This window comes from Lotus japonicus, chromosome 2, assembly GCF_012489685.1.
Source record: "Lotus japonicus ecotype B-129 chromosome 2, LjGifu_v1.2".
NCBI lineage: Eukaryota > Viridiplantae > Streptophyta > Magnoliopsida > Fabales > Fabaceae > Lotus > Lotus japonicus.
The window spans coordinates 69,565,954-69,589,939 of record NC_080042.1 but is presented as its reverse complement, the minus strand read 5'-3'; the positions used below and the strand labels follow the sequence as shown (position 1 = coordinate 69,589,939).

At 37.6% G+C, this 23,986-nt stretch overlaps 2 protein-coding genes across 7 annotated transcripts; both read left to right on the top strand.

The window, feature by feature from the left end:
• The first annotated feature begins 6,411 nt into the window (after window positions 1–6,411).
• Window positions 6,412–10,353, top strand: LOC130739134 (uncharacterized). 6 transcript variants are annotated; one of them, XM_057591368.1, is made up of 7 exons: window positions 6,412–6,587; window positions 6,678–6,867; window positions 7,760–7,813; window positions 8,035–8,115; window positions 8,982–9,051; window positions 9,163–9,251; window positions 9,997–10,353. In XM_057591368.1, exons 2-7 carry the CDS (start codon window positions 6,682–6,684, stop codon window positions 10,129–10,131), a joined length of 615 nt encoding a protein of 204 aa, XP_057447351.1. In that variant the 5' UTR covers window positions 6,412–6,587; window positions 6,678–6,681; the 3' UTR covers window positions 10,132–10,353. The 6 variants fall into 6 exon arrangements, with proteins under 6 accessions (XP_057447351.1, XP_057447349.1, XP_057447350.1 ...); XM_057591366.1 differs by having other exon boundaries at window positions 6,675–6,867; XM_057591367.1 differs by having other exon boundaries at window positions 6,672–6,867.
• Window positions 10,354–16,241: 5,888 nt separating this feature from the next.
• On the top strand, window positions 16,242–23,953 carry LOC130739133 (chloroplast envelope membrane protein). Its single transcript, XM_057591362.1, has 7 exons — window positions 16,242–17,080; window positions 17,769–17,854; window positions 19,772–19,945; window positions 20,374–20,488; window positions 20,793–20,890; window positions 22,751–22,886; window positions 23,494–23,953. Exons 1-7 carry the CDS (start codon window positions 16,463–16,465, stop codon window positions 23,560–23,562), a joined length of 1,296 nt encoding a protein of 431 aa, XP_057447345.1. The 5' UTR covers window positions 16,242–16,462; the 3' UTR covers window positions 23,563–23,953.
• The last annotated feature ends 33 nt before the right edge of the window (window positions 23,954–23,986 follow it).

Here is a 23,986-nt window from a genome sequence, read left to right as displayed (position 1 = left end):
ATATACTAAGAATCATTTGAAGTCGAAGAACATATGTAAGACCTGGATTTTCAGAACAAGCTAATTTCCGACTCACGCGTAGAATCAGTGTAAGCGTGACAGGAGTTTGATATTTGAGAAAGATTAATGAAGAAGAAAGTTCAGGAATTGCTTGAGGAATGTTGCGTAGTCATTTTAGGAATTAGAGCGAGTCGTCTGCACACCCGCCTTATGGCAAGCGTGTCCAGAATAGGCTAATTTCGCTTTAGAGCAACGTTTTAAGTGAGATTTCGAATCCTTGGAAAATTTAAAGATTTTCTTTATTTTTCCTTCGACCAGCGTTTCATTTCGGAACTCTGGACTGTACGCACGATAGTATTCACTTTTCGGAAGTCCGACGACGCTAATTTCCTTGCTTCGAAACCCTAGATTCGAGCGATGGATGAAGACTTTTTCTATTCGGGACTTCTAACGAAGTTTCCGTCCGCGCTGCCATATTTGTTTCGACATTTCCAATCTTTCTTCAGAAGGAAGTTTTGTCGTCTGAGCATCATAGCAAAAAGTAGTTTAACGGGACAGATTAACTTACACCGCCTTTGGGATTTTAGATATCGTTTTTCCCAAATCATAGATAATTGTTTTGAGTTCTGGAATTCTGACGCCAGAATCTCTCTTAGAATTCCTCGGTGGACGTGCTGCAAAAATCGGAATCGCGAAATTTTCATTTTCCCGCGATTTCACCCGCCTATAAATAGCTCGAAAAAGCAAAATCTCTTCATTCTCACCCATTCAAGGCCGCGAGCAAGGAGAGAGGAGGAGAGGAGAAATTTTCGCGAAAACTTGACCAATCTCCGTGCAGTTCGTCCCTACTTCTAGGTATTGAGGTAACTAGCATGAATCCTACCTCTGTTTACTGTTTCTGTTGCGTTTCTGAAGTCGTTTCTGTGCTCACAGTTTTGAGCTTTTTCTAAAATTGTCCGATTTCCTTGATTTCTTGGTTGGGTTATGTTCCTTATGTTCCCATGAGTCTAAAACCTCTGTCAGTAATCGCCGATTGCGATTCAGTTGTCCAAGATATGAAAAATTGATTCAAAACCCCATTAGTCGCACATTTCGAAACTTTATTGTCGAAAAGCTGTAATCTGACTTCGTGCCTTTAGGATTTGTTGTCACGGATGTCATGAGGATCAATGCTGTCAAATTTGTTTTCCGAACTGATAACTTTGAAGTTTTGAGCCTTTATTTTGGACCAAAATGCCCCTGGATAGTCGTATTTCGACCCGATTGTCCGAAAATTGTTCCGACAATTTCTTTGCCTTAGTTTTACCCTAAAACTACCTTGTGAATTGATTTAGATCGAAGAAAAAGTTCGAAAACCCTATTTTCCATAGTGGCCGAAACCTAATTGCTTGGGTACCGTGTCCAAAAATAATTTTTGGGTCTCTATGACCTGAGCCATTGCGTAGCTCTTTCAATTGTCGAAATTTTGGCGCCGGTTTCGTGTCATTCTGAGTTCTGTAGCTCGAGTTATGCTCGTTTTAGCGAACGAAGTCTCCGTTGTCAATTTGTGCCTAAATAGGAACTCTGAAGCTTTAGAGGCTTTCTTTACGATTTCGATTAGTATTAGTAGATCGTGTTGCTCCTAGTGAAGCTTGTGTTGATGATTGTGTTTTCTTTGTTCTAGGTTCGCAATTTCCATGCCCAACTTCTACTCACGAAGGTAAGGGTAACTCGGTTTTAGAGCGTCTTTGAGTCTTGCATGCTTTTATCGCACTGCCTGTGTTTGAGATGAAGATGTTTATATTGATTGGCAGATGATGATGATTATTATGCTGAATTTGGAAAATGTTTTTTGAGAGGCTTCGGCCGTTTACTGGTTTCTGTCGTTACTGCTTCCTAGTGGATGGAACATGTGGTTACTTTGGATTGGTCCTTGGGTGGGCTTTGTTATTGTCTGACTTGGCATATAGGGCTTGAGTCAAGTGGCGATGAGGAGGTGTGTCCTATCATTGTCCCATCTTGCGAGGTGCTAAGTGGCGATCAGGAGGTGTGTCCTATGATTGTCCCGTCTTGTGTGACGTTAAGTGGCGATTAGGAGGTGTGTCCTATCATTGTCCCGTCATGTATGACGTTATAAGTGGCGATGAGGAGGTGTGTCCTATCATTGTCCCGTCTTGAGAGACGATATTGATCGATCCATTTTGTTAGCAGCATATAGTTGCATTATAGGGAACTAACACCTGACCCTATGTTGTTGGATTTTCGTATTGGTTTATTGATATCTGATTTGATGTTACATTGTTGAGGTTATTATTATCTGAGTCCGATTTATGTTTAAGTTGTTGATATATGAGTTGAGTTATGTTGCTAGTTATTTACCATGCCAGGTAATTAAATTCGAACAACATGATTTTTCTCTTTTATACATGGTAATTGCATGGAGTTAACCCTTTCTATTTGCTACTTGTTGTTTGGGCGCTTAACGCTATTAGGCGATGGAGATCCTTCCGCCGAGGCATAGCTACTCGAGTTGGAGATCGAGTTGTAAGCGGTGGAGTAGAGGTATGAGAAGCAGCTTTGCTTCTCTTTTTGTGGATTATGTTGGAGTCTCTTTTACTTTATGAGAACTCTGTTATTAAAGTCTTGCTTCCGCCACTGTTAAAGTGCGCATGTTTATTCTGAACCTTACTTATGGTATTGTAAACTATTATTACTGTATATCGGGAAACAAGTTATCTAAATAAAGTTATGGTATGTTTCCAACCTTTTAGCCGAAGTGTTTAGTTGTTTTACAGAAAAAAAATTCCCTTGGTTTTTAGGGATTGCAGATTGGTCCTTAGACTTTGTTAGGTTACTAATGTGACTCCTCAGTTGAGAAATTGGGGTGTTACAACATACTTCAACAAATCACAATCAATGAATCACTTTCAACACAACACTGCATGAGTAATTCAAATCACGCTGAGTCTTAGTACCGACTTATGTCTACACCAACTTAAAGAGTCCAACCCGCAAACCAGTTGTCATATTTGAAAGACAAAAAAGGGTATCTGACAAAATCAATTCAACACTTTTGGACTACAATTTCTTCAAGTCATTGAGCGTTAGCGCCGAAATGACAATTGCAGATAACAAAGGAAGGGTCGGCATCAACAAGCTATGTGGGAAAGACTTAGCAGTTTCAACCTAAGTTTGCATGTCGAATGCAAGTGTTTCAGCACAAACCGCTTCGACATTACTAAACGGTTGCCAAATCGTGGGCTTCCGGAAACTACCCACGTTTGGAGGAAAGACAAACCCGATGCGCCAGATTGACACCTCCCCTCTATTAAAATCTCTTCTCCCCATTGAACCAAACACACCCTAAACAACCTTCTCCACATGTTTGATTCGAAAAACTATAGTTCTCTCTCCCGAAAAATGTCCATCTTGAGGATTGAACTCGTGTTCTCACCTTTACAGGGCTCTAGCTCGCTTACTACATGTTCGATTGGAAAATCTATAGTTGAAAATAAAGGTTGCAAAACAACATAGAAAGCTAAAAATAAAGTAAAGTGTTGAAAAACTAAAAGCACATAAATAAATGGCAAATGTATGCGTGAAATTTGCTAAGACATCCTTAATAGATTAACACTTGTTAATTCTAAAAAATAATAGATCTTCTTCATAAACTAATCAAAGTAAATTTTACAAATTATCGATTTTCAATTTTTTTTATAAATAGAAAGCTTAAATAAACATTTTAAATTCCTTTAAAAATGATAGACTTTTTTTCTTTCTAAAAATAAGTTAAAACAAACATATTCTAAAATAAATGAATGCTAACAACACTCACTCAGTCACTCCAATACTTTTTTCAACTCTTGCTACCAATTTTTTTAAGGAGAATTAGATAAAATAAAAATCATAAAGTAGTTTTTTTATACAAATCATAAAGTAGTTTGCCAATAAAAAATTTGTTAAAAAAATAGATTAAATAGATAAAGAAATGCTACCAACACCCTTCACATTTCAAAAAAAAAAAAACACCCTTCAACTCTTCCTAGCATTTACTTAAAAAAAAAACTCTTCCTAGCATTTTTCATTATTATTAACAATAACACACGCTAATTTTTTTTTTTGAGACAAGTGTCATTCTTCGGAATCAAATCCTATTCGAGCCGAAAACATCTACATTATGGTAAGGCTAACTCTCTCGATGAGTTTTTTTATCCATCCACAACACTCACACTAATTTTGTTTCTAAGAGCATATGCAAAAAGTTTCTTTGTGACATGTCATCTGAAATAAAGTTTCTTAACTGTTGCAGAAAATGAAGTTTCTCCACGTAGCAAACAACTTTGCGAGAAACTTTGAGCAAAGTTTCTCTTCCAAATTTAATAATTAAAAAATACATAAAAAACAAATAAATATTTTTTATATTTGAAACAAGATAAGAGGACAAAATAACAAACAAAATTAATTAAAATGAAATATAAATAATAAAAATATAAAAAGGTTAGGTATATTGTGGGGTTCATTTAAGAAACTTTTTTGAGTCGCTGGGTTAGAGTAAAAAGTGAGTAGAGTTTATTAAAGTGGTTTAATTGACGTGGCATTACCAAAATTTAAATTAGAAATTCTAATGAGTTTCTTGGATAATGATAGTCTAATAACTATATATATATATATATATAGGGGTTTCTTAACTTGCTCCCATTGGATTTTGTGAAGGAGTAAGTTAACAACCAACACCTTTTCTTTTAGACAAAGGGCTAATTCGTCCCTCCAAATCACCTTGGAGTTGTACAGGATTTTATGTCATGAACGCCTCCGAGTTAGAGAGGGGAGCTCCTAGATTAGTCATCAATTATAAACCTCTAAATAAAGTGTTAAAATGGATAAGATATCCATTACCCAATAAAACCGATCTTATTAAAAGACTACATAAAGCAACAATATTCTCAAAATTTGATATGAAATCAAGATATTACCAAATTTCGGTGAGGGAAGAAGACAGATATAAAACTGCTTTTGTAGTCCCTTTTGGTCATTACGAATGGAATGTCATGTCACAGGGCCTGAAAAATGCGCCTAGTGAATATCAAAACATCATGAATGATATATTTTACCCATCTATGGATTTCACTATTGTATATTTAGATGATGTACTAGTATTTTCTAAAGGTATAAACCAGCGTATTCAACATTTAGAGAAATTTATAGAGATTATTAAAGAAAATGGATTGGTAGTTTCAGCAAAAAAGATGAAAATCTTTGAAACTAAGACAAGATTCTTAGGTTACGAAATTCATCAGGGACAAATTACACCGATACAAAGATCGTTAGAATTTGCAAGAAACTTTCCAGACGAACTAAAAAAAAAACTCAATTACAGAGATTTTTAGGATGTGTTAATTATGTAGCAGATTTTATCCCTAATATAAGGATAATTTGTGCCCCCCTGTTCAAAAGACTTAGAAAAAATTCTCCACCTTGGACCGAAGAGATGAGCCACAATGTTAGGGAAGTTAAGAAATTAGTACAAAGCTTACATTGTTTAGGAATACCATACCCGGAGGCCTCATTAATCATAGAAACATAGAAACAGATGCCTCAGAATTAGGATATGGTGGAATACTTAAACAGGTCAAACCTCAGTTTTCAAAAGAGCAAATTGTTAGATATCATTCAGGTATCTGGCACCCAGCCCAACAAAAATATTCTACGGTCAAAAAAGAAATTCTTTCAATAGTTTTATGTGTTCAAAAATTTCAAGATGATGTTTTTAACAAGAAATTTTGATAAAAACTGATTGCAAAGCAGCACCTTCAGTCTTACAAAAGGATGTTCAAAATTTAGTCTCAAAACATATTTTTGCTAGATGGTAATCATTACTTTCTTGTTTTGATTTTGATATAACTCATATCAAAGGGGATAATAACTCCCTTTCAGATTTCCTCACAAGAGAATTTTTACAGGGGAAACATGAGTGAAAAACCAAAGTCAAAAGATCAATACGGACCCCCACTGGGTTCCTCATCACCAAATGCAAAGGCGATTGCAGTAACACCTCTCAAAATTACGGGGTCATCCACACAAGCTACCCCTTCAATATCTTCCCAGAGACTTACTGCCTCCCAAATTGTCAAAACACCTCCTCAAAAACAAAAAACCTCGTTAGTCCCACTGACTAACAAATACACCGTATTAACTCAACCCTCTTCAAAATCTCCTGTCAAACCTGAACAAACCGAATATCTAGAGAAACCAGAAGGTTTGCCATCCTTTATTATAGAAAAAGAATATTTCACTATACATCCAAGAGAAATAGCTACCCAGTTATTTCCTCCCAATTTTCATTATGTTATATATATATATATATTTATATATTTTTCCTCATGGTGCAATTTATATTTCAAAAAATAACTATAATTTTTTTGCCATTATTTTCACATTCCAATTTCCAAGTATCACAATCCCTATTCTTCTCCGATCTACAAGAACCTTCTGGAATCGCAATTATAAATTGGTCCTTTCCTTTTCTCCGTTGAATCGCTTTGATTCGTTTCTTCCCCATCGTCTCTTCAACAGAACAACACTCTTTCTTGCTCGCTCCCTCCACATTGGTGGTAACATTGCTTCAATTTTCGTTCGATTTCATTTTCCTCGCATTCGAAATTGCTTAAGATTCGTTGATTTGTTGTGTGAAGTAGCAGCGGAATGGAATCTGGAGCACCGGTTTTGGCTGAGAAAGAGGAGCAAAAGCAACAGCAAGAGCAAGGAGCGTCGTATACGTATTGGGTTCGGAAAATCACGGAAGATGCAGCGCCTTTGCCTGTTCCTCATAAGCTGAACGAACAGGATTCGCAATCTAACGCCGCCACGGTTGGTTCAGCTTGGAATCGCGTATGAGCCTCATTTTCTTGCTTGTTTATAATTTTTTGAAGATAAATTGTTGGTAGATTTGTATTTTTGTTAATTGAAGCATTTTGGGAATTGTTAGATGAGCAATTGTGATAGTGCTTGGTTGGGTGCATTGGTTTTGTTAGAGCCCGGTTGATTTTGATTTTTGTAACCTATTCAAAGGACAATGAAGAGTCACCGTACGATAACTCAAGTGGTAGGAGCTGGGGGGCGTATGGGTTGGGTAGAGGGAGGTCCAAGGATCGATTCCTGGCGGGTGCAATTTATCTTTTTCGATGTATAAAAAAAAGGACAATGAAGAGCCCTTGGTGTATGGTTTCTGTGATATTGTACATGAAAAGGGTCTTCAAATGTTTAAGACAATGTTTTTCATATGGGGTCTCACGTTGGTCTCGATGTAGGAATGAGTGGAAATATCAAAGAGATGGTTGGTGTTGCAATTTTAATGCTTGACAATGTAATTGAAAAGATAATCATGAGAAAGAATTGGTTATTCAACATCTATTGTTTTTTTATATCAAATAAATTGAGGTAATGAAGAATGTCTAGCATGTATGTTTCAAACTTTTTGTGCATTTTGGGTTCATCAAATGTTGATGCAGTATGTCTTTCTGGAAAGGGAGTGTTTGGAAGAATTGAAGTAAAAAATACGAGGAAACGGTGGATCTTTCCAAGCTCATGATTAGTATAATTTATTTGATATACATTATTGGTATGGGGTATTTAGTGTTGCAATTTTTCTAGGGAATAAAGATCCATTTATGCATTTGCTACACTTATTTAGTGATTATTTGGGTTGTTAAAGGGTATAGACTGTACCTAGCTGTGGTGTTTTCGTGTATCAGTTAATCTGAATGGTGTAACATTAATACAGGCCGGAACATGGGAGGAGAAAAGTCTTAACAAATGGGCAACTCCAAGAATCAAGGTTCGTGTCTCAACAACCATATTATCTTTCTTTTTCTCATTATCCATCTGTTTCTGTATCTATGTTATGAACCTTGCATGTAATTTTGTTAAAAAATCTCACATGCTGTTTTCTTTCATCTTGAAATCATGCATGAAGGGCCTTGTATGTTTCACAGCTAATCATGTTTTATATATCTGGTTTTTTTAAGCTATAGTTACTTATTCTATACATTTTTACAGGAGTTGCTTACCTCGGTAGGCTCCATAGCGTTCTCCTCTGGCAGTGCAGAAGTAGAAGATGTTACAAAATGTGTTGGCGATGTGAGTGCATTATATGATTTACTGCTAGTTTACATCTATTCTCGTGTTATAGATTACATCTAATTCGACTAATACATCTAAGTTAGCCTAGGTGGAGATCTGAAGAGTGACAATAGGTAAATTTTTGGAAGGAGTTACAAAGTTTACTTCAAGAAATATGCTTAAGTATGAAGAGTTTCCTAGGAGGAGATCTGAATGGTCATTCGAGTAGGAAATTTATAGGGTATGAGGATGCGAGTTGGGGGTTTTGCGTATGTATTTGGCATTGAGAGGAAAGTAAATATGAGCACCCGAGTTACAATGCTACGACAAAATGGTGCCAATAAAGGGTGAAAAACAAAAGGTCTTTAATTGAAAGGTTTTTGAGGGAGAGTTTTGGGAGAAAAACAAGGAAGTGATGGCGTCATGGGATATCTACAGACTTACTAAAATTAGGGAAAGAAAAACAAGTGATTTAAACCAGGTGAGATTCATGAAATTTAGGGAGGATGTTGAGATAGTGTGTAATCTGGTAATTTGTGATTTGATTGTGTTTTTATTTTTTAAATTTTTGTATTATATAGGAAGGTCTACTTTATCATAGGATATTAGGATCATATCACGGAGACTAAAGGTGATCTTTCCCTTTTTGTCATTGTATCTTGTGTCCATATGTTTATTTGTACATAACAAATCAAAGATATATCTATAAAATATAAAGTTTCTCGAATCTCAATTGATACAATCGTAGAACTCGGGTTTCAGCCCAACTCTACTCCAAAAGCTAGCATAGGGGTGAGGATTTCCCTACATGTTGGACCTCAACCCACATTTTGAACATTCTACATCTGTGATTGATTGATACTTTGTGGTTGTACGTTTCTTAGGCATTCATGGTGATAGTTCGGAACAAGAAACGTGTCAGTTACACGTACGAGTTGACCTTAAAAGTCAAAGGTAAGTCATTATATGTTGTTTCTATTAAGCACTTCAATCCAACTGTCCATTTTTGTTTTGCATTTCATGCTCATTACTTTATAAGCCATGCTGATCTGCAAACGGATGCAGGGGAGTGGACTATTCAAGGAGATAAGAAGTTGGTTAAGGGCGATATAGAAGTTCCAGAGTTCTCATTTGGTGAACTTGATGACTTGCAGGTGCTTCTTAATATTGATTTTAAACACGTTTTGAGATGAAAAGGGCTTACCTAGAGTCAAGCTTTTAGATTAGATTTTGGGTTTTATTAGTTATGCATATTTTGGCTCCTCCTTTCTTCGTTTTGGTCAATGTTATTCACTGGAATCAATTGTAGACTTGATTCATGTTTGGAGGTCATACCTTCTCCTAATATGTGCATCAGTGCACCTTTATTTTGACGTAGCTTAATAGCCACACATATTGCGGAAACAACAGGTTAATACTGGATTTGTCCTTTAGTTATTATGAGAACCTTTCCAACCCGAAACGCTACTCACAGTTACTGCTTTTAGCACCTAAAATGTCACCATTTGACCCTCCTTAACATTATATTGGTTGCGAAACCTTTCATCCACCTTTACCCCTAATTTACTCAATAAAACCGTACTTCTTACCAATGGATCCCTAACCCTTTCAATGTCCTACCTCATTTTTCTCAGTCCAAGATGCAATTTTTGAACCCAAGTGCATAAACAGTTTTCCCTTCAAAGTTCATGCTTCAACATATGTAGTATCCGATGTTATCTGTTAAGCATTGGGGGATGGTTTTCAATGTCTAAAGAAAGGAGGCTTTGGTGTTACTATATTGGTTTGGGTTCATGTTTGCAATTTGCATGTATAATTCATCTCTGTCTTACTTAAAGTTATGACTAGTGATTTGGTACGATGATCCGTTTGTTTCCTGCGGGAAATTTTCTTGTGCAGATGCAAGTGAGACTAAATGAATCAACGGATATTTTGAATAAAGATAAGATAGAGATATGCAACGACTTGAAGCTATTTTTAAAGCCTGTTCGGGAAAAGTTGCTGCAATTTGAACAGGAGCTCAAAGATAGGTAGAAAGGGCTTTCATTCCTGTGATAAAAGCCATGTAGTTTTTGTTCTCGATTTGATTGGGCACTAGTGTTTCAATTTCTTCAGAAATAAAAGTTCCGTTCTATTTATTATCTGGATCAAAATTGAAATTCTGGACATTCTCTTGGGTAACTACGAACACGAGGCCCAAGCATTATCATATTTAAGATAATTTATGATGGTGTGCCTTTGTTGATGGACCTCAAATTTCTGTCGTCAGCTTCGTTTATATTTCGTTATGAACAAATTCAGTCTTGCTCCTGACACTTCTCGATGACTGCTCAATGCTCACTCTTTTTTTTGTATATATTATCTTCTACCATTCTTTTTGGGTACATCCTTGTGCGAAAATAAATTTTAACGAATTAAGCAGACATGAATTAGGCCACATGGAAGAGCTTATTCCATAGCATCTTATAGCATATGCTTATGCCTTGTGCAAGTGTTTGAAATTTGACCAAAAACAAAAGTTGGTCGAGAGAGTTATGTAAATGGTTCACTGCCTACACTTATTGAGAAGTTATACATTGACTAGAGGAGGGGTTAAAATAGTTTTTATATAAGGCAAAACAATCACAAGCTTGGGGGTAAAATTATGACTAATTTACATTTTAAATATTATTGAGTATATTTTAAATTCATTTACTAGAGACCACCCATATAGAATTCAGCTGCAAATGTAGCCTCACCTAAATTGCAAATTCCATTCTTCGGATTTCTAATATTATATGAAAGTGTGTTGAGAATTTCTACATTAACTAGATATATGATTAAAATAGTCTTATATATGGTAAAACAATCATCACTTGTAAACTAGGTTTAAAAGTAGAGTTTTTTTTTTTGACGAAGGTTTAAAAGTAAAATTAGACCTAACCTAAATCGCAAGATGTATGATTTGTTGAGCTTATATTTATAAATTTTTTATATTAGTTGATGAACAAAAGGTAGAAGGTGTGTTTAGGTAAAGAATTAAATTATCGTGTAATCACTTACCTATAAGCATTAATTTATAAGTAAATTTATGGCTATGCAGTTAAATTTTCCAATAAGTTTGGAGACGGGGCCCACAAGGGATTTAAACCTCCCGTAGGTAATTTCAATATGGGAACAATAGAAGGTGCTGGTAATTCCAAAAAACGCAGGAAGAATGAAGACGTCAGTACTAAGAAAGCTGGACGTGGACAGGGAGGAAGCTATTCTTCGAGTTCTGGTATGGTGCCCCCTGCGGGTAAGCCAGCCTTGAAAACTAGTGGGTGTGCACCGTCGACCACCGCGACTGCTGCTGGTGCGAGCGGTTCTGGAATGGCATCTCCGTCAGTTGCAGTAGCCATTGGAACTCCTGAGTTTATGAAAGAGCTCAGCCGCATTGAGGGGAGCAGTTATCATGGGGGTTTATTCCAAGGAAAACCTCCAGATAAATGTTGAACATGGAATATCTAAGCCTGGGGATGGCCTTTCCCCCATCATCAATTGTTTTAATGATTGGATTTGATGATGTAAAAATAATGTCTTGGAACATTAGAGGTGCTATGAATGAGGATGGAAGACGGTTTGTTAAAGATACCGTTCGTTACAGGAAACCTGATATTATCATCATTGTTGAACCACGTTGTCAATTTAACCGTGTTCGTTCCTTCTGGACGTCTTTGGGTTTCACATTGCAATTTATTTCTGAAGCGACAGGCTTTAGTGGTGGAATCTGGGTGTTGTCTAATGAGGCGTCTAACCTTTCATTTCGCCTCTGGGACATGCACTCTCAGATTGTGTCTTTTGAAATTTGGCGGGCAAATTTTTCCTGGATTTGTAGTGCGGTGTATGCTTCTCCCATTCCGACTAACAGGGAGGTTTTATGGCAGCATCTAGCAGGATTACGGGGGAACATCTCCCTCCCTTGGTTGCTTGTGGGGGATTGGAATGAAGTTCTCCACCCTCATGAAGTTCGTGGTGGGGACTTTCTGCCTAATCGTGCTCTCCGTTTTGCTTCTGCGCTTGAGGATTGTAATCTGGTTGATCTTGGGATGGCAGGAGGTAATTTTACCTGGTTCCGGAAGGTAAACCATGTGCTGATTTTATCAAAAAAATTAGATAGAGCCTTGTGCGATACAGATTGGCAAGTTGCGTTCCCAGTGCTCATGTCGAAGTTCTAAACCGCATCCATTCCGACCATACTCCGCTCATGATTCATTGTGGATCGTCGTTGCATGGTTCCTATCCTCGCCCGTTCAGGTTTATGGCGGCATGGATGGAGCATGAGAATTACAGGTCGTTGGTGTCAAATGCTTGGAATAGAGGCAGTGACAATGTCCAAAGTAAGTTGAGTTCCGTTCAAGTTGATTCTATAGCCTTTAATAAAGATGTCTTTGGTGATATATTTAGGAGGAAAAGGAGAATTGAAGCCCGCTTGAAAGGTGCACAACGTGAACTAAATGTTAGAGTCACTTCTGATCTTGTTATGTTCGAGGCTGACATGCAAAGAGAGTACAGGAGTATTCTCAAACAGGAGGAACTTCTCTGGTTTCAAAAATCTAGAGATAATAGAGTGAAGTTTGGGGATCGTAACACTGCCTACTTCCATGCTCAAACAATGATTCGTCGCAAGCGGAACACGATCCACAGGCTGAAGCTTGACAGTGGAGAATGGTGTTCTGATGGGAATAGGTTGCGGGCAGAGGTGTTGAACTACTTTCAGTCGTTATTTGGGGCTCGAATTGACATGAATGGGGCGGTCTTGAACCATTTGAGGTTCCCTAGGCTCTCAGAGGCAGCTGCCACTTGTTTGGGGGACACTGTTGATAAGGAAGAGGTCCGTCAGGCACTGATGTCTATGAAATCATTTACGGCTCCAGGACCGGATGGGTTTCAACCAGTATTTTTCAAAAAATATTGGGACTTGGTAGGAGAGGATGTGTGGAGGTTAGTTCGGGATGCTTTTGCTACAGGTACAGTGGATGCCAGTATTATGGAGACTTTGATTGTTCTGATCCCTAAAGTGGATCATCCGGCTACTATTAAGGAGTTTAGACCAATCAGTCTTTGTAACGTTGTTTATAAATTAATCACCAAAGTTATGGTGGGGAGAATTAGACCCTTCCTGGATGGAATTATCAGTCCAATGCAGAACAGTTTTCTTCCCGGGCGTGGAACTATGGATAATGCTTTTCTTGCTCAAGAAATTATTCATCATATGAATAATTCGCAGGTAAAGAAGGGTAGTTTGGCATTCAAGATCGATTTGGAAAAAGCTTATGATAGCGTATCTTGGACTTTTTTGGAGGAGACACTGACTCTCTTTGGATTCCCTCCCCGTATCATCCAGTTGATTATGTGTTGTGTGTCCTCCTCCTCGCTCTCAATTCTTTGGAATGGTGAGCGTTTGCCTGCTTTCCACCCAGGTAGAGGCTTGAGACAAGGAGATCCTTTGTCTCCCTATCTGTTTGTGCTATGTATGGAACGACTCTCTGTGTATATTCAATCTCTTGTTGAGGAAAATAGTTGGCAGCCTGTCCGTCTTTCCCCTGATGGACCTCCTATTTCTCATCTTTTCTTTGCTGATGACGTTCTCCTGTTTTGCAAAGCGTCGGAGCTCAGGTGCAGTTGGTTGCAGAAGCTTTGAAATTGTTCTGCGATAGCTCGGGTCTTAGAATTAATATGGCCAAGTCCAAAGCCATTGCTTCCAGGGGAGTCAGCCAGGCAATCCGCAATGAAGTTCGCAATATTGCTCCTATTCCTTTTGTTCATAACTTGGGCAAATACTTGGGCTTTCCGCTGCATGGTGGACGGAGAGACAGAAATGCTTTCCAATACCTTCTGGATAATATCCAAAGGAAATTGGCTTCTTGGAAAACTAACATGTTGAATTTTGCAGGTAGAGTTTGTTTGGCGAAGTCAGTTCTAGCTGCTATCCCAACTTATTCCATTCAAGTTTTCTGGCTTCCTAGATGGCTTAACGAAAGAATAAACCAGCTGGTTAGAAATTTTATTTGGTCCCGTCATGGTGGTAATCGCGGCTGGCATTTGGTGAATTGGGACACCCTAACCAGAGATAAAGATTGTGGTGGTCTTGGGATCAAAGAGATGAACAGGTTTAATACGGCGCTGCTAGGGAAAGCTGTTTGGCAATTGGTCCAGAAACCAAATAAGCTTTGGGTGAAAGTTCTTGACCATAAATATATCAAGGACTCGTCTATCCTCAGTGTTCAACCCAGGCAGAAGGATTCGCCGCTCTGGAAGGGCATCCTTCGGGCTAGAGATCAAGTGGGGCAGCAAATGGTTTTCAAGATTGGGAATGGAGAGACGTCGCTGTGGTACAAGGATTGGAGCGGTACAGGTCCAATTGCTCATCAATTGCCCTTCGTAAATATCGCTGATGTTCATTTGCAGTTGAAGGATATTATCCAGGGTAATGTTTGGGATCTCAATCGTTTATACACTATGATCCCGCTCTCAGTGCAGCAGAAACTCACAGACTTACAGCCTACTGTCTGTGCGGCGAGGAGTGATGGGTGGGTGTGGAATGTTGGTAATAAGGGTCAGTACACGGTTCGGGATGGTTATGCGTGGCTCAATGGTTGTGCTCATGACCAGCAGGGAGATCGTAAGATTGACTGGGTTTGGAAGCTTAAAGTGCCCGAAAAGGTTAGAGTGTTTGTTTGGTTAGTTTTACATAATGCGATCCAGGTTAATCAATTGAGAGCCCGTTGTCATCTGGCTGCGGATGCTACCTGTACGCGGTGTTCGAACGGCATAGAAGATGCTCTTCATTGCCTGCGGGATTGCCCGCAATCCTGGGATCTTTGGCAGCGTTTGGGGGCAACAAATTGGGCTAATTTTCGCTGCTCTGAGCTCGAGCGATGGGTGACCTCCCTGTCTCGTGGTGTTCATGGTGTGCGTTTCTTGGCTGGGTTATGGGCTGCTTGGAAATGGCGCTGCAACTTGCTGTTGGACGCTCATCCGTGGCCTTTCGAAGTGGCTTGGCGTCGGCTCTCTCATGATCACGATGATTGGATTCGTAGCAGTCAAGAGGTTGATCTTTTGCTGTGTAACGCATGGTCTCCTCCTCCAACCAACATGGTGAAGTGCAATTCTGATGGGAGTTTCTGTGATAGTAATCAGCGGATTGGTGGCGGTGGAATTATCAGGGATCACCTTGGCCGTTGGGTGGTGGGCTGCTACTCCGGGGAGGCTGGAGATAGTGCGTTCAGAGCAGAAGTCGTGGCGATGAGAGATGTTCTCCAGTTAGCCTGGGAGAAGGGGTTTAGGCGAGTGATCTGTGATGTTGATTGTGCAGAGCTGGCCTCCATAATAACAGATGAAGCAGCTTCTCAAAGACATGCAGAGTTTCTTGTGCTTGGTTCTATTCGTCAGCTTCTAGCACGAGAGTGGAACGTCAGGATCAATTGTGTGCATCGAGAGAGCAATTTTGTAGCAGACTACCTTGCCAGGAGAGGTGCAGCAGCAAGATCTTCTGGGGCTTGGGTCATTGAGTCTCCTGACCCGGATGTTGAGTACCTTCTCTTGAAGGACTCGTTGTCCATTCTTTAGTTAGTTTTCTTTGTCTTTGTTAATTTTCCGATGTATCAAAAAATTTTTTTTTTCCATTGATATAAAATTTATTGATTTTTATCTGGAAAGAACTGCCTTTAACATTTTTTATTTAAGTAATATATTTTATCAATGACAATAAAAAATCATTTTATTATTCCTTTCAAAAGTTTTTTTTTTTTTTTTTTTTTACAATAGGAAGTTTAACAGCAAACGAAGAAAACACTAACTAATAGCATCCAAATACAAGAATGCATACACAAATGAAGGCGGGTTCCTCCAAGTTTGAAGCTGAGAATCAATTCTACCTGCTTCTCGGGCTAGTTGGTTCGCCGGTCTTGTTCCTGCCCCGGTTGATACGAATCAGATGACAGCTCTGAAGAGCCCTTAATGCAAAGCGCAAACGATCAATTATATTCCGGTAGTTTTAAAAGGCAACGATGATATTTTTATCACTTACAATAATAATTTAATATATAAAATGTTAATTTAGATATAACATTTTTTACAATTATCCAAAAAAGAAAAAGAGGAAAAGAACATACATCCTCCATCTTAGAACGTGGCGAAACACTAGCCATGCCCCTGTTTATGCTGCAGCTGGGCTAAACTGTGCTAACCAAATTCCCTCCCTCTTCTTCTTCTTCTTCTTCTTCTTTGAACATTCATTAATTAAGGCCGTGTTTGTTTATCCGTTTATTTACTTCATTCCATTGCAGCACAATGCTCATTCACTGAAAAATGCGAGCACTGCACACATGACACCAATTTCTTGATGACCTCTTCAATCGTGTTATGCGAAAACAACAACAACTTCATCTTCTTCAATCAGAATCTAATCTTGAACCCATTCATCTCACGCGGCGAACCACCGAGCTTCGTTCTCCGGCTCGGCGGCAAGGCGCGGCGCCGCTTCACCAGGTTCGTCTCCAAAGCGGAGCACTCCAGGAGGAAGAAAAACAGCAGCAGTTGGTGGAAGCGGTTTTTCTTCGAGGACGATGGGAATTGGCTAGGTCTGAAGGAAGATGACATGGTAGAGGCGGAGGAGGAGGACGAGGAGGAGGAGGTTTCCGGTGATGCGAAGTTCGAGGCGTGGAAGCAGCGAGCGGAGGCGATTGTGGAGGTGAGGGAGGCGAGGGAGGATAGGAGGAATGAAGAGAGTAGGAGGTGGGAGGATTGGCTGTTGGACGACGGTGGTAACGGTTCTTCTTCTTCGTGGAGTGAGGAATGGGAGCAGGGGATTAAGGATTATAGGGAGGAGAAGGTTCTGGAAGATGTTGCTGGAGAAAAGGGGCTGGTTCAGTCTGTTAGGAGTTATCTTTTTGGAAGGGAAGAAGATGATGATGACATGCTCTATGAAGACCGTGTTTTCCAGTATGCTTCGTCGAATTCGGTAAGTAACTGCATTTTGGTTTCTTGTCATGAAATTGATTGGATTAGGTTCTAGCTTTTCTTAGCTTATATAAGCATTTTGTTTCTATCTTAGGAGAAAGCCTTTATAGGTTTATAGATGCTTGGGGATTCTGAAGAAGTTGAGGTGTAGAAGCTGATTTTGTAAATTCATAGGTTATTGATAGCTAGATTGGTTTGGTCTTTCCTTTTTTGTAAGTGCTTGTTGAAAAGTTTATCCAAAATTTGCTTCTCACGGAAGATCGTCGTTTAGCTTATAGCTTTGCTTCTATGGCGTCTTCTTCTTCCCTCGTGTAAGAAGGGTGAAGAGGGAAGCAGGGATTTTTAGCTCAGCAGCTGCAAGTAGACTTGGAATGTCATCATCGCGAAGACTGATTGCATAGACTTATGATAACATATCCTGTTACTTAGCATTATGCCCCTTTTGTGTGTGTGTGTGTGTACTGTGTTAGGAGGATAATTTTAAGTGCCACGATTGAAATATTTAATCATTATAGTGAACTTAATCATTTTCGCAGCATCTAGGATGTCGGAATTTCAGTTGGATTATTCAAACATCAGCCGGCCTTCAAATATTGTCATACTGAGTTAATGATTTGCATGTCCTAGTGCTTGCTTAATATATTCTTTAATCAGTAACTCAATTCCATTTACCAAAATTGTTATTACAGGCTAAATTTTTGGCAGTGTTGATTATTATACCTTGGGCAATTGACTTTGTGGTTCATGACTATGTACTCATGCCTTTTTTAGACAGGTAATGGTTGGAAATCAATTTTATTTCCTCCTTCTGAGTGCATGAACTTATTTTCTTTTGGCAGAATTTTGTTGTGCTATGCTAATTGCTTGAAGGTAGGTGCACAAAAATATATAGCTATGTGTGTGCTTCTATCTGCACGTTGTTTGTAGAAGTGTGAGATATTTGGAGGACACGGAGGATGGCAAGTGAATAGGCTTGGTCATTATATGGTAGTCTAGGGGGCAAGACCAAAGTTTTAGTACATTGGATGGGGCAGATGAGTTCACTCTGAGATGTAATAGGTTGCCCAGTGAGTCAGTAACTATGCTTAGCATGAAAAGGACGATCATGTGTCACTGAATCAGATATCAAGTAGGAATCCATAACTCCATAAGCACAATCTGATAAAAGAGGCCACAATATTAATAGCTAATTTCATAATAGTATAATACAGTGCCAAAAGATATAACACCAATAGAAATTAGTGGTTTGCCTGAATATATTTGTTCCTTTTAAATGATATGCAATTGAATGAAAAACCATGTTGGAATAACATAGTAGCACATGAGATAGTATTGCTTCAACCATTATTTGTTCTTCAATGTATTAGTGATTTAGTCTTATTGATCAATTGTCTTGATAGCTTAAGCTAGATGGAGTGTCTGCACATTTAGTTTTACGTGCACATTTAGTCCTTTACGCACACAAGCTCACTTTCTCCTATGCTGAAATTTAATTTAATTATGAAGGGAGGGCTAAGGATCAAACTCATGAGTCATGACCACTTGGTTGTTGCGGCTTTGATACCATTTTTAGTTATATAGGGCCATGCTGTTTAGCTTAAGAAATTTGAATTATTTATGTAAAGCAAAAGTTATTATGTGTTTCATAATAAATATAAAAGGCTTTTTACGTTTTTACTTTCTTTATCATTGATTATGAAAGATTATTTTGAGTAGCCACTCGCTTCTAAGTAAAAGCTGAAAACAGACTATCTTTTGGGTAGATTTTGGTTTTTCTCAAAATCTTGTCAAAACAAAAGGAAAATTGTACTTGTTGTCATAATTATTTTCTTGAATAGGCATATGTAATAATATTTTATTATATAGGCATTACTATAATTAAGCATTAAAATTTCATTTAATTTTATATTATATACAGTTAGTTACTTTTGCATAAAAAAATACTACTAAAATTTTGAACTAATTTAATTGATAACTTTTGTAATATGAAAATTTACCATACTTAAGAAAATTCTTATGTATGAGCTATTGTTGGCATCATTATCTTTCTTTTTTTGTGTGTACTAAATTGCTCTCGTAATTCTAATTTGGGTGTGGTGAAGGCTAAATGTATCTCCAAGAGTGTAGCTCCTAAGGATTGAACTCTCAACCTATGAGTTTAAACTTTAAACAACCACTTTTAACCACTGCGATTGGCATCCATTGGGAGATATCATTATCTTTCTGAACCAAACTTATCATACTTATATAAAAAGTTAGAGTCTAAAAATGTTAATTTTAAATAATTATTTAATTAATCTTGTGTCAAAAATTGAGATTGATTTACATTTAAAATCTTTAAATTATAAGATTTCATGGATAAGCTTACAATATAGCACACGTTCCAAATAACTGTTAAAGTCATAATATATTATATACTATTATTCTATTATGCCGAATACAACATGCTAAACAATCCCTGAAAAGGTGAGACAGTGGATAAGAAAAATATTTTCACTTTGAATATTGTGGTTTGGGTGATCTTATATGCAGCTGATTTTTTTATAAAGAGAGCTATGACCGTTAACATTTTTCTTTTTGCTTTATTTTCCTTGAAGTTCTTCAGATTGTTGATCTTCTAGTCATGTGCTAGTTTGACTTCTTGGATTATTATTTTTTTATAACTGGACTACCAACTTTTTGCTATTGACAGATATGTGAAGACAGTACCACTTGCAGCACAAATGCTCGATGTGAGGAGAGGTCAAAAACTTAGAATAGTTGATGAATTAAAGATTGAGAGAGGAAGATTTCAGCTAGAGGTAGAGATTGGTAAATCTCCACCTCTTTCTGATGATGAGCTTTGGTTGGAATTAAGACATAAAGCGTAAGGCCAACCCTTCTTCTTTATGCCTGATCATCTTGAATAAATCTCCACCTCTTTCTTTTCCTCGCGGTAGATACTCTAGTTATAGTCAGAATATGAGCATTAAATGTTACTCTGCATTTAGTGAGGAAGTGCATAAAGACAATCATGCTCTAGTGTGCACTACAAGTCTAAACTTCCTGTCCTTAAAAATATTCCCTCATTAAGTTCCATTAAATTTGCTTGTTAGTCTTCACCTGAATTCTGTGTTATAGAAGACCTTGTGAACTGGTGAAGAATTTTAGCTAAAGGACTATCAACATTATGTTGAACTTATTGGTTTGTTGTTATGCTATTTTTTAAGAGTCATCTGTGTAAGTTGACCTTTCTGACCTTCAATTGTTGTATACTTTTTATCCTTATTGGCCTTCAATTTGTTGCTACAACAGATTAGACTTGAGAGATGAGTGGAGACTAGAGAATCGCAGTGCATTTGCCAACATATGGTCAGACATGGTTTATGGGATCTCTTTATTTATTCTTTTATACTTCAATAAGAATAAGGTAAGTTTACCATTTTTCTTTCTGCTAAATGTTTTGATGCATTAGTAATTTTGTTAACTTGTTTTCTACCGTAAATATCAATGTTACTTATATGGCATATTACTATTAACTAAGTGAATAACTAGGATATGGTTCTCCTTTCTTTATTTGTTCAAGAAATTTTCTTTTCATATAACGGATCCAGAGCTTTCAGATATAGTGATGTTTCAGGAGATAAAACTAGAGAATACAGATGCTTTGTTGATTACAAAAATTTACTTGGTTTGAGTTATCCTTTGTTTTTTTTTTTGTTCTTGTTGTGCAGGTAGCTTTGCTCAAATTTACCGGTTATAAAATAATAAATAATATCTCAGATACTGGGAAGGCGTTTCTTGTCATACTTATCACAGATATATTCCTTGGGTAACTTCTTTTTGCAACTTAGTAATTGTTTTCTGTTCTGATAAACTTGGTTTCTCATGAGTTGTTGATGCTGCTTATGATATCACTTATAGAGTTGTACCAAGTATCATTGTGTTAAAATGAAGTATCATAGCATTTGAAAAAGTACCAATACTTTCTTCAAGTGAGAAAAAAACATTTTTTTTATTTGTTTGGAAAAAAATGTGTTAATGCCTTAATGGTTAGTTTTGTACTTACTTAGTGATTGTCACAGTTCCTATCTAATGAAAGGTAGATTGTATTATTGTTAAAAATAGAAGGAAAGTACAGAAAATTAAGAGGAGATATTCTCAGCCATGCTAAACTCCTATTGCCCCAAGCTATAAGCTGAAAGTGACATGGACAATACACGATCTCTTCTTCCTCTGAACTTCCCTATATAAACAGCTAACTTTTCCTTCCATTTGTTGAATACTTATACTCCTCTCCTAAAGCGGGTATTGGCCCAGGTAAGCATATCAAGATATACCTGGATTAGAATATAGAAAGAAGACTGTCTATTGACCAGAAATTTCTGGTACACCCCATGTACTCTCTAATTTTCTCTCCGAAACCAAGGATAAGCCTCTTCTTCCTCTTATTTATAGCTTATTATCTCTCACTCTCTTACTTACTCTCTAACCTATCAACTATCCCAATTTACTAAAGGGGTCACCTAAAATATCATTAAGGCCTTATCAAGCCCCTTCTTATTAAAAACAGGTCCAGGAACCTATGAATTTCATCCACTAGAAAAGCTGTCTTCTCCTCAAGGTAGAACTGTAGAAAAACAAAACTGGTTGTGTAATTTTCTTCTTCCATAGTTGCTGCCTTGACAGTCTTGGACTTCCACATGATAAGCCTTTTACTCATTTAGCAATAAGCTTCCCATACTTGTTGGTTTATCATTTAGTGAGGATAACTTCAACGGAAATTAGGTAGAGTGACCATCAGTTCCAGTGCCTAGAGGTAGGTCGGCTTTCATTTACTGAACACAGGAAGTCCTGGAAGACTAGGTGCATGAGGTTTGTAGTTTGCTGCAAGCATGCAACCTCCAGTAGGCCATTTGCCTCACAGACTGGAGTTTACTTTCCCAGGAATAATTCTAAATGCCTTGAAACAGTGCACTCTTTGTGTCTGTCTGGCATCCCTCGTCAAATGAAAGAACAAAACACAACCTTATCACTACCTTGCCGGAAATTTGTTATTATTGAGAATGGGAGTGATGAGAATCAAAATTCAAGCCGCACAATAAAGCTCTAATGCAATGTCAAAGAATTATCCTAAATAAATTTATAAGGTTATTTTCTTATTGAAGGTACTCAAGCATTGATTTTACTTAGAACTGAACTTACACTTCATATGGTTAATAGTGTTGAGATATATTATTATTGTTCAGTTATGATAGATTAGGATCATATTTTATTTAGATTGCGTTGTTTTAGTTGACTAGGAAACCTTGTCCATAAATATTGTAGTTATGAATCGTGTAAAATACACATCAATTATTCAAATAATACCAATTTCAAGTAATAGTAATGAATTTCATATGCGGTAATTATTATAGTTTTCTTCTCTTTTGTGTATTAACACCCTTTTATAGAATATAATATTCTATTTACCTTGCAAGATTTCCTACCAATTTCAAGTAATAGTAATGAATTTCATATGCGGTAATTATTATAGTTTTCTTCTCTTTCGTGTATTAACACCCTTTTATAGAATATAATATTCTATTTACTTTGCAAGATTTCCTATATGGTTTAATTAGCCTATTTTGTTTGACCTTTTTTGGTTGCATATGTTGCTAATTGCTTTTGTTGCATACTGGTATGCTTTCAGGTATCATTCTGAATCTGGTTGGCAAACGTTGCTAGAGGTAATTGTTGAGCACTATGGACTCGAAATTGATCAGTCTGCTATAGTTATTTTTGTCTGCTTGATCCCAGTTGTCATCGACGCATGCGTGAAACTTTGGGTAAGTTCTATTTATTGATTACTAACCGTTATTTATTTTATGTCCTTTTATATTTAATGTATTGGCTGGTGTTAGCAATTGAAAATCACTTTCTAGCCTCTTCTTGACAACTTAAGTTTTCACACACACATTCACCACCATTGACCAGCACCCTTGCCATTGTTTTCATGCAATCTTTAGTGTATTGCAAATCCACAAGCAATAACCCTTGTTAGTAACACTTTTCGCTAATATCAACAGCCAGTCATTTATCGCATAAGAGCACCACTTGCAATTCACTGGTTCATCATGAGATCTTTGGAGTCGGAGTTCCCTTGTGAGGCACTCCCTTTGTCGATCATGTGTCATGATTCATGGATGGTGCCAACTAACCATGTTTTCCACATGCATCAAGTTTATAGTGTCTAGTGTCCACCCTGACCCATGATCACCATAATACCCACTTTAAGGACCTGGTTCAAATAACAGTCCAGAATAACACGGTCCTTAACCTTGTGAGTGGAGAGGCTGTTTTCGAAATAAAAAATAAGCTATTAATATTTGCCTTGTTTCCATTGCTTTGTAGTAGTTGGTAATGGGTATGACCCTTATTGTTTTTGTGATGCAGTTGTTCAAATTCCTCCCACAATTATCCCCGAAAGTGGCGAATATATTTCAGGAAATGAAACGTCACTAGTTGAGAATTTATTTCCGGGCAAGTGGTTCTTCTTCTTCGGCTGTGTGCACTGGCTGTCTACTGAAACATTTTCAGTATCTCACCCATTCTTGTATGCATTCTTTATAGTGCAGTGCCCAACATTTTGTGTAATAATTACTGTTCAATGAGTTCAGCTGCCAGTCCATGCTTCTCACTTTTGCTAACAATGGTGAGAAGTATGTATTTTTTGGAGGGGAAAATACCACGAGGCTAATTGACTTTTCTCCTCTGGGCAAATCATCACCCAAATCCACCGATGAATGGATAAATATAAGGCTTATATATGTTAATCAGATTGAAGTTCAACTCATGTGGAGTAAGGTACTTGCAATTTTATTTTATTTTTGAATTGGATAGAGTTGAAGGATCAGGATCCTCTCCCTCTACTGCACCATGCTGTGAA

What these genes read in the sequence shown, in the direction of transcription:
- LOC130739134 (XM_057591368.1), top strand. Translation starts at nt 6,682, where the DNA reads ATGGAATCTGGAGCACCGGTTTTGGCTGAGAAAGAGGAGCAAAAGCAA. An exon ending in TTGGTTCAGCTTGGAATCGC is followed by an intron (nt 6,868 to 7,759) that starts GTATGAGCCTCA and finishes ACATTAATACAG; the next exon opens with GCCGGAACATGGGAGGAGAA. An exon ending in GTTGACCTTAAAAGTCAAAG is followed by an intron (nt 9,052 to 9,162) that starts GTAAGTCATTAT and finishes AAACGGATGCAG; the next exon opens with GGGAGTGGACTATTCAAGGA.
- LOC130739133 (XM_057591362.1), top strand. Translation starts at nt 16,463, where the DNA reads ATGACCTCTTCAATCGTGTTATGCGAAAACAACAACAACTTCATCTTC. An exon ending in AGTATGCTTCGTCGAATTCG is followed by an intron (nt 17,081 to 17,768) that starts GTAAGTAACTGC and finishes TTGTTATTACAG; the next exon opens with GCTAAATTTTTGGCAGTGTT. An exon ending in ATCACAGATATATTCCTTGG is followed by an intron (nt 20,891 to 22,750) that starts GTAACTTCTTTT and finishes GTATGCTTTCAG; the next exon opens with GTATCATTCTGAATCTGGTT.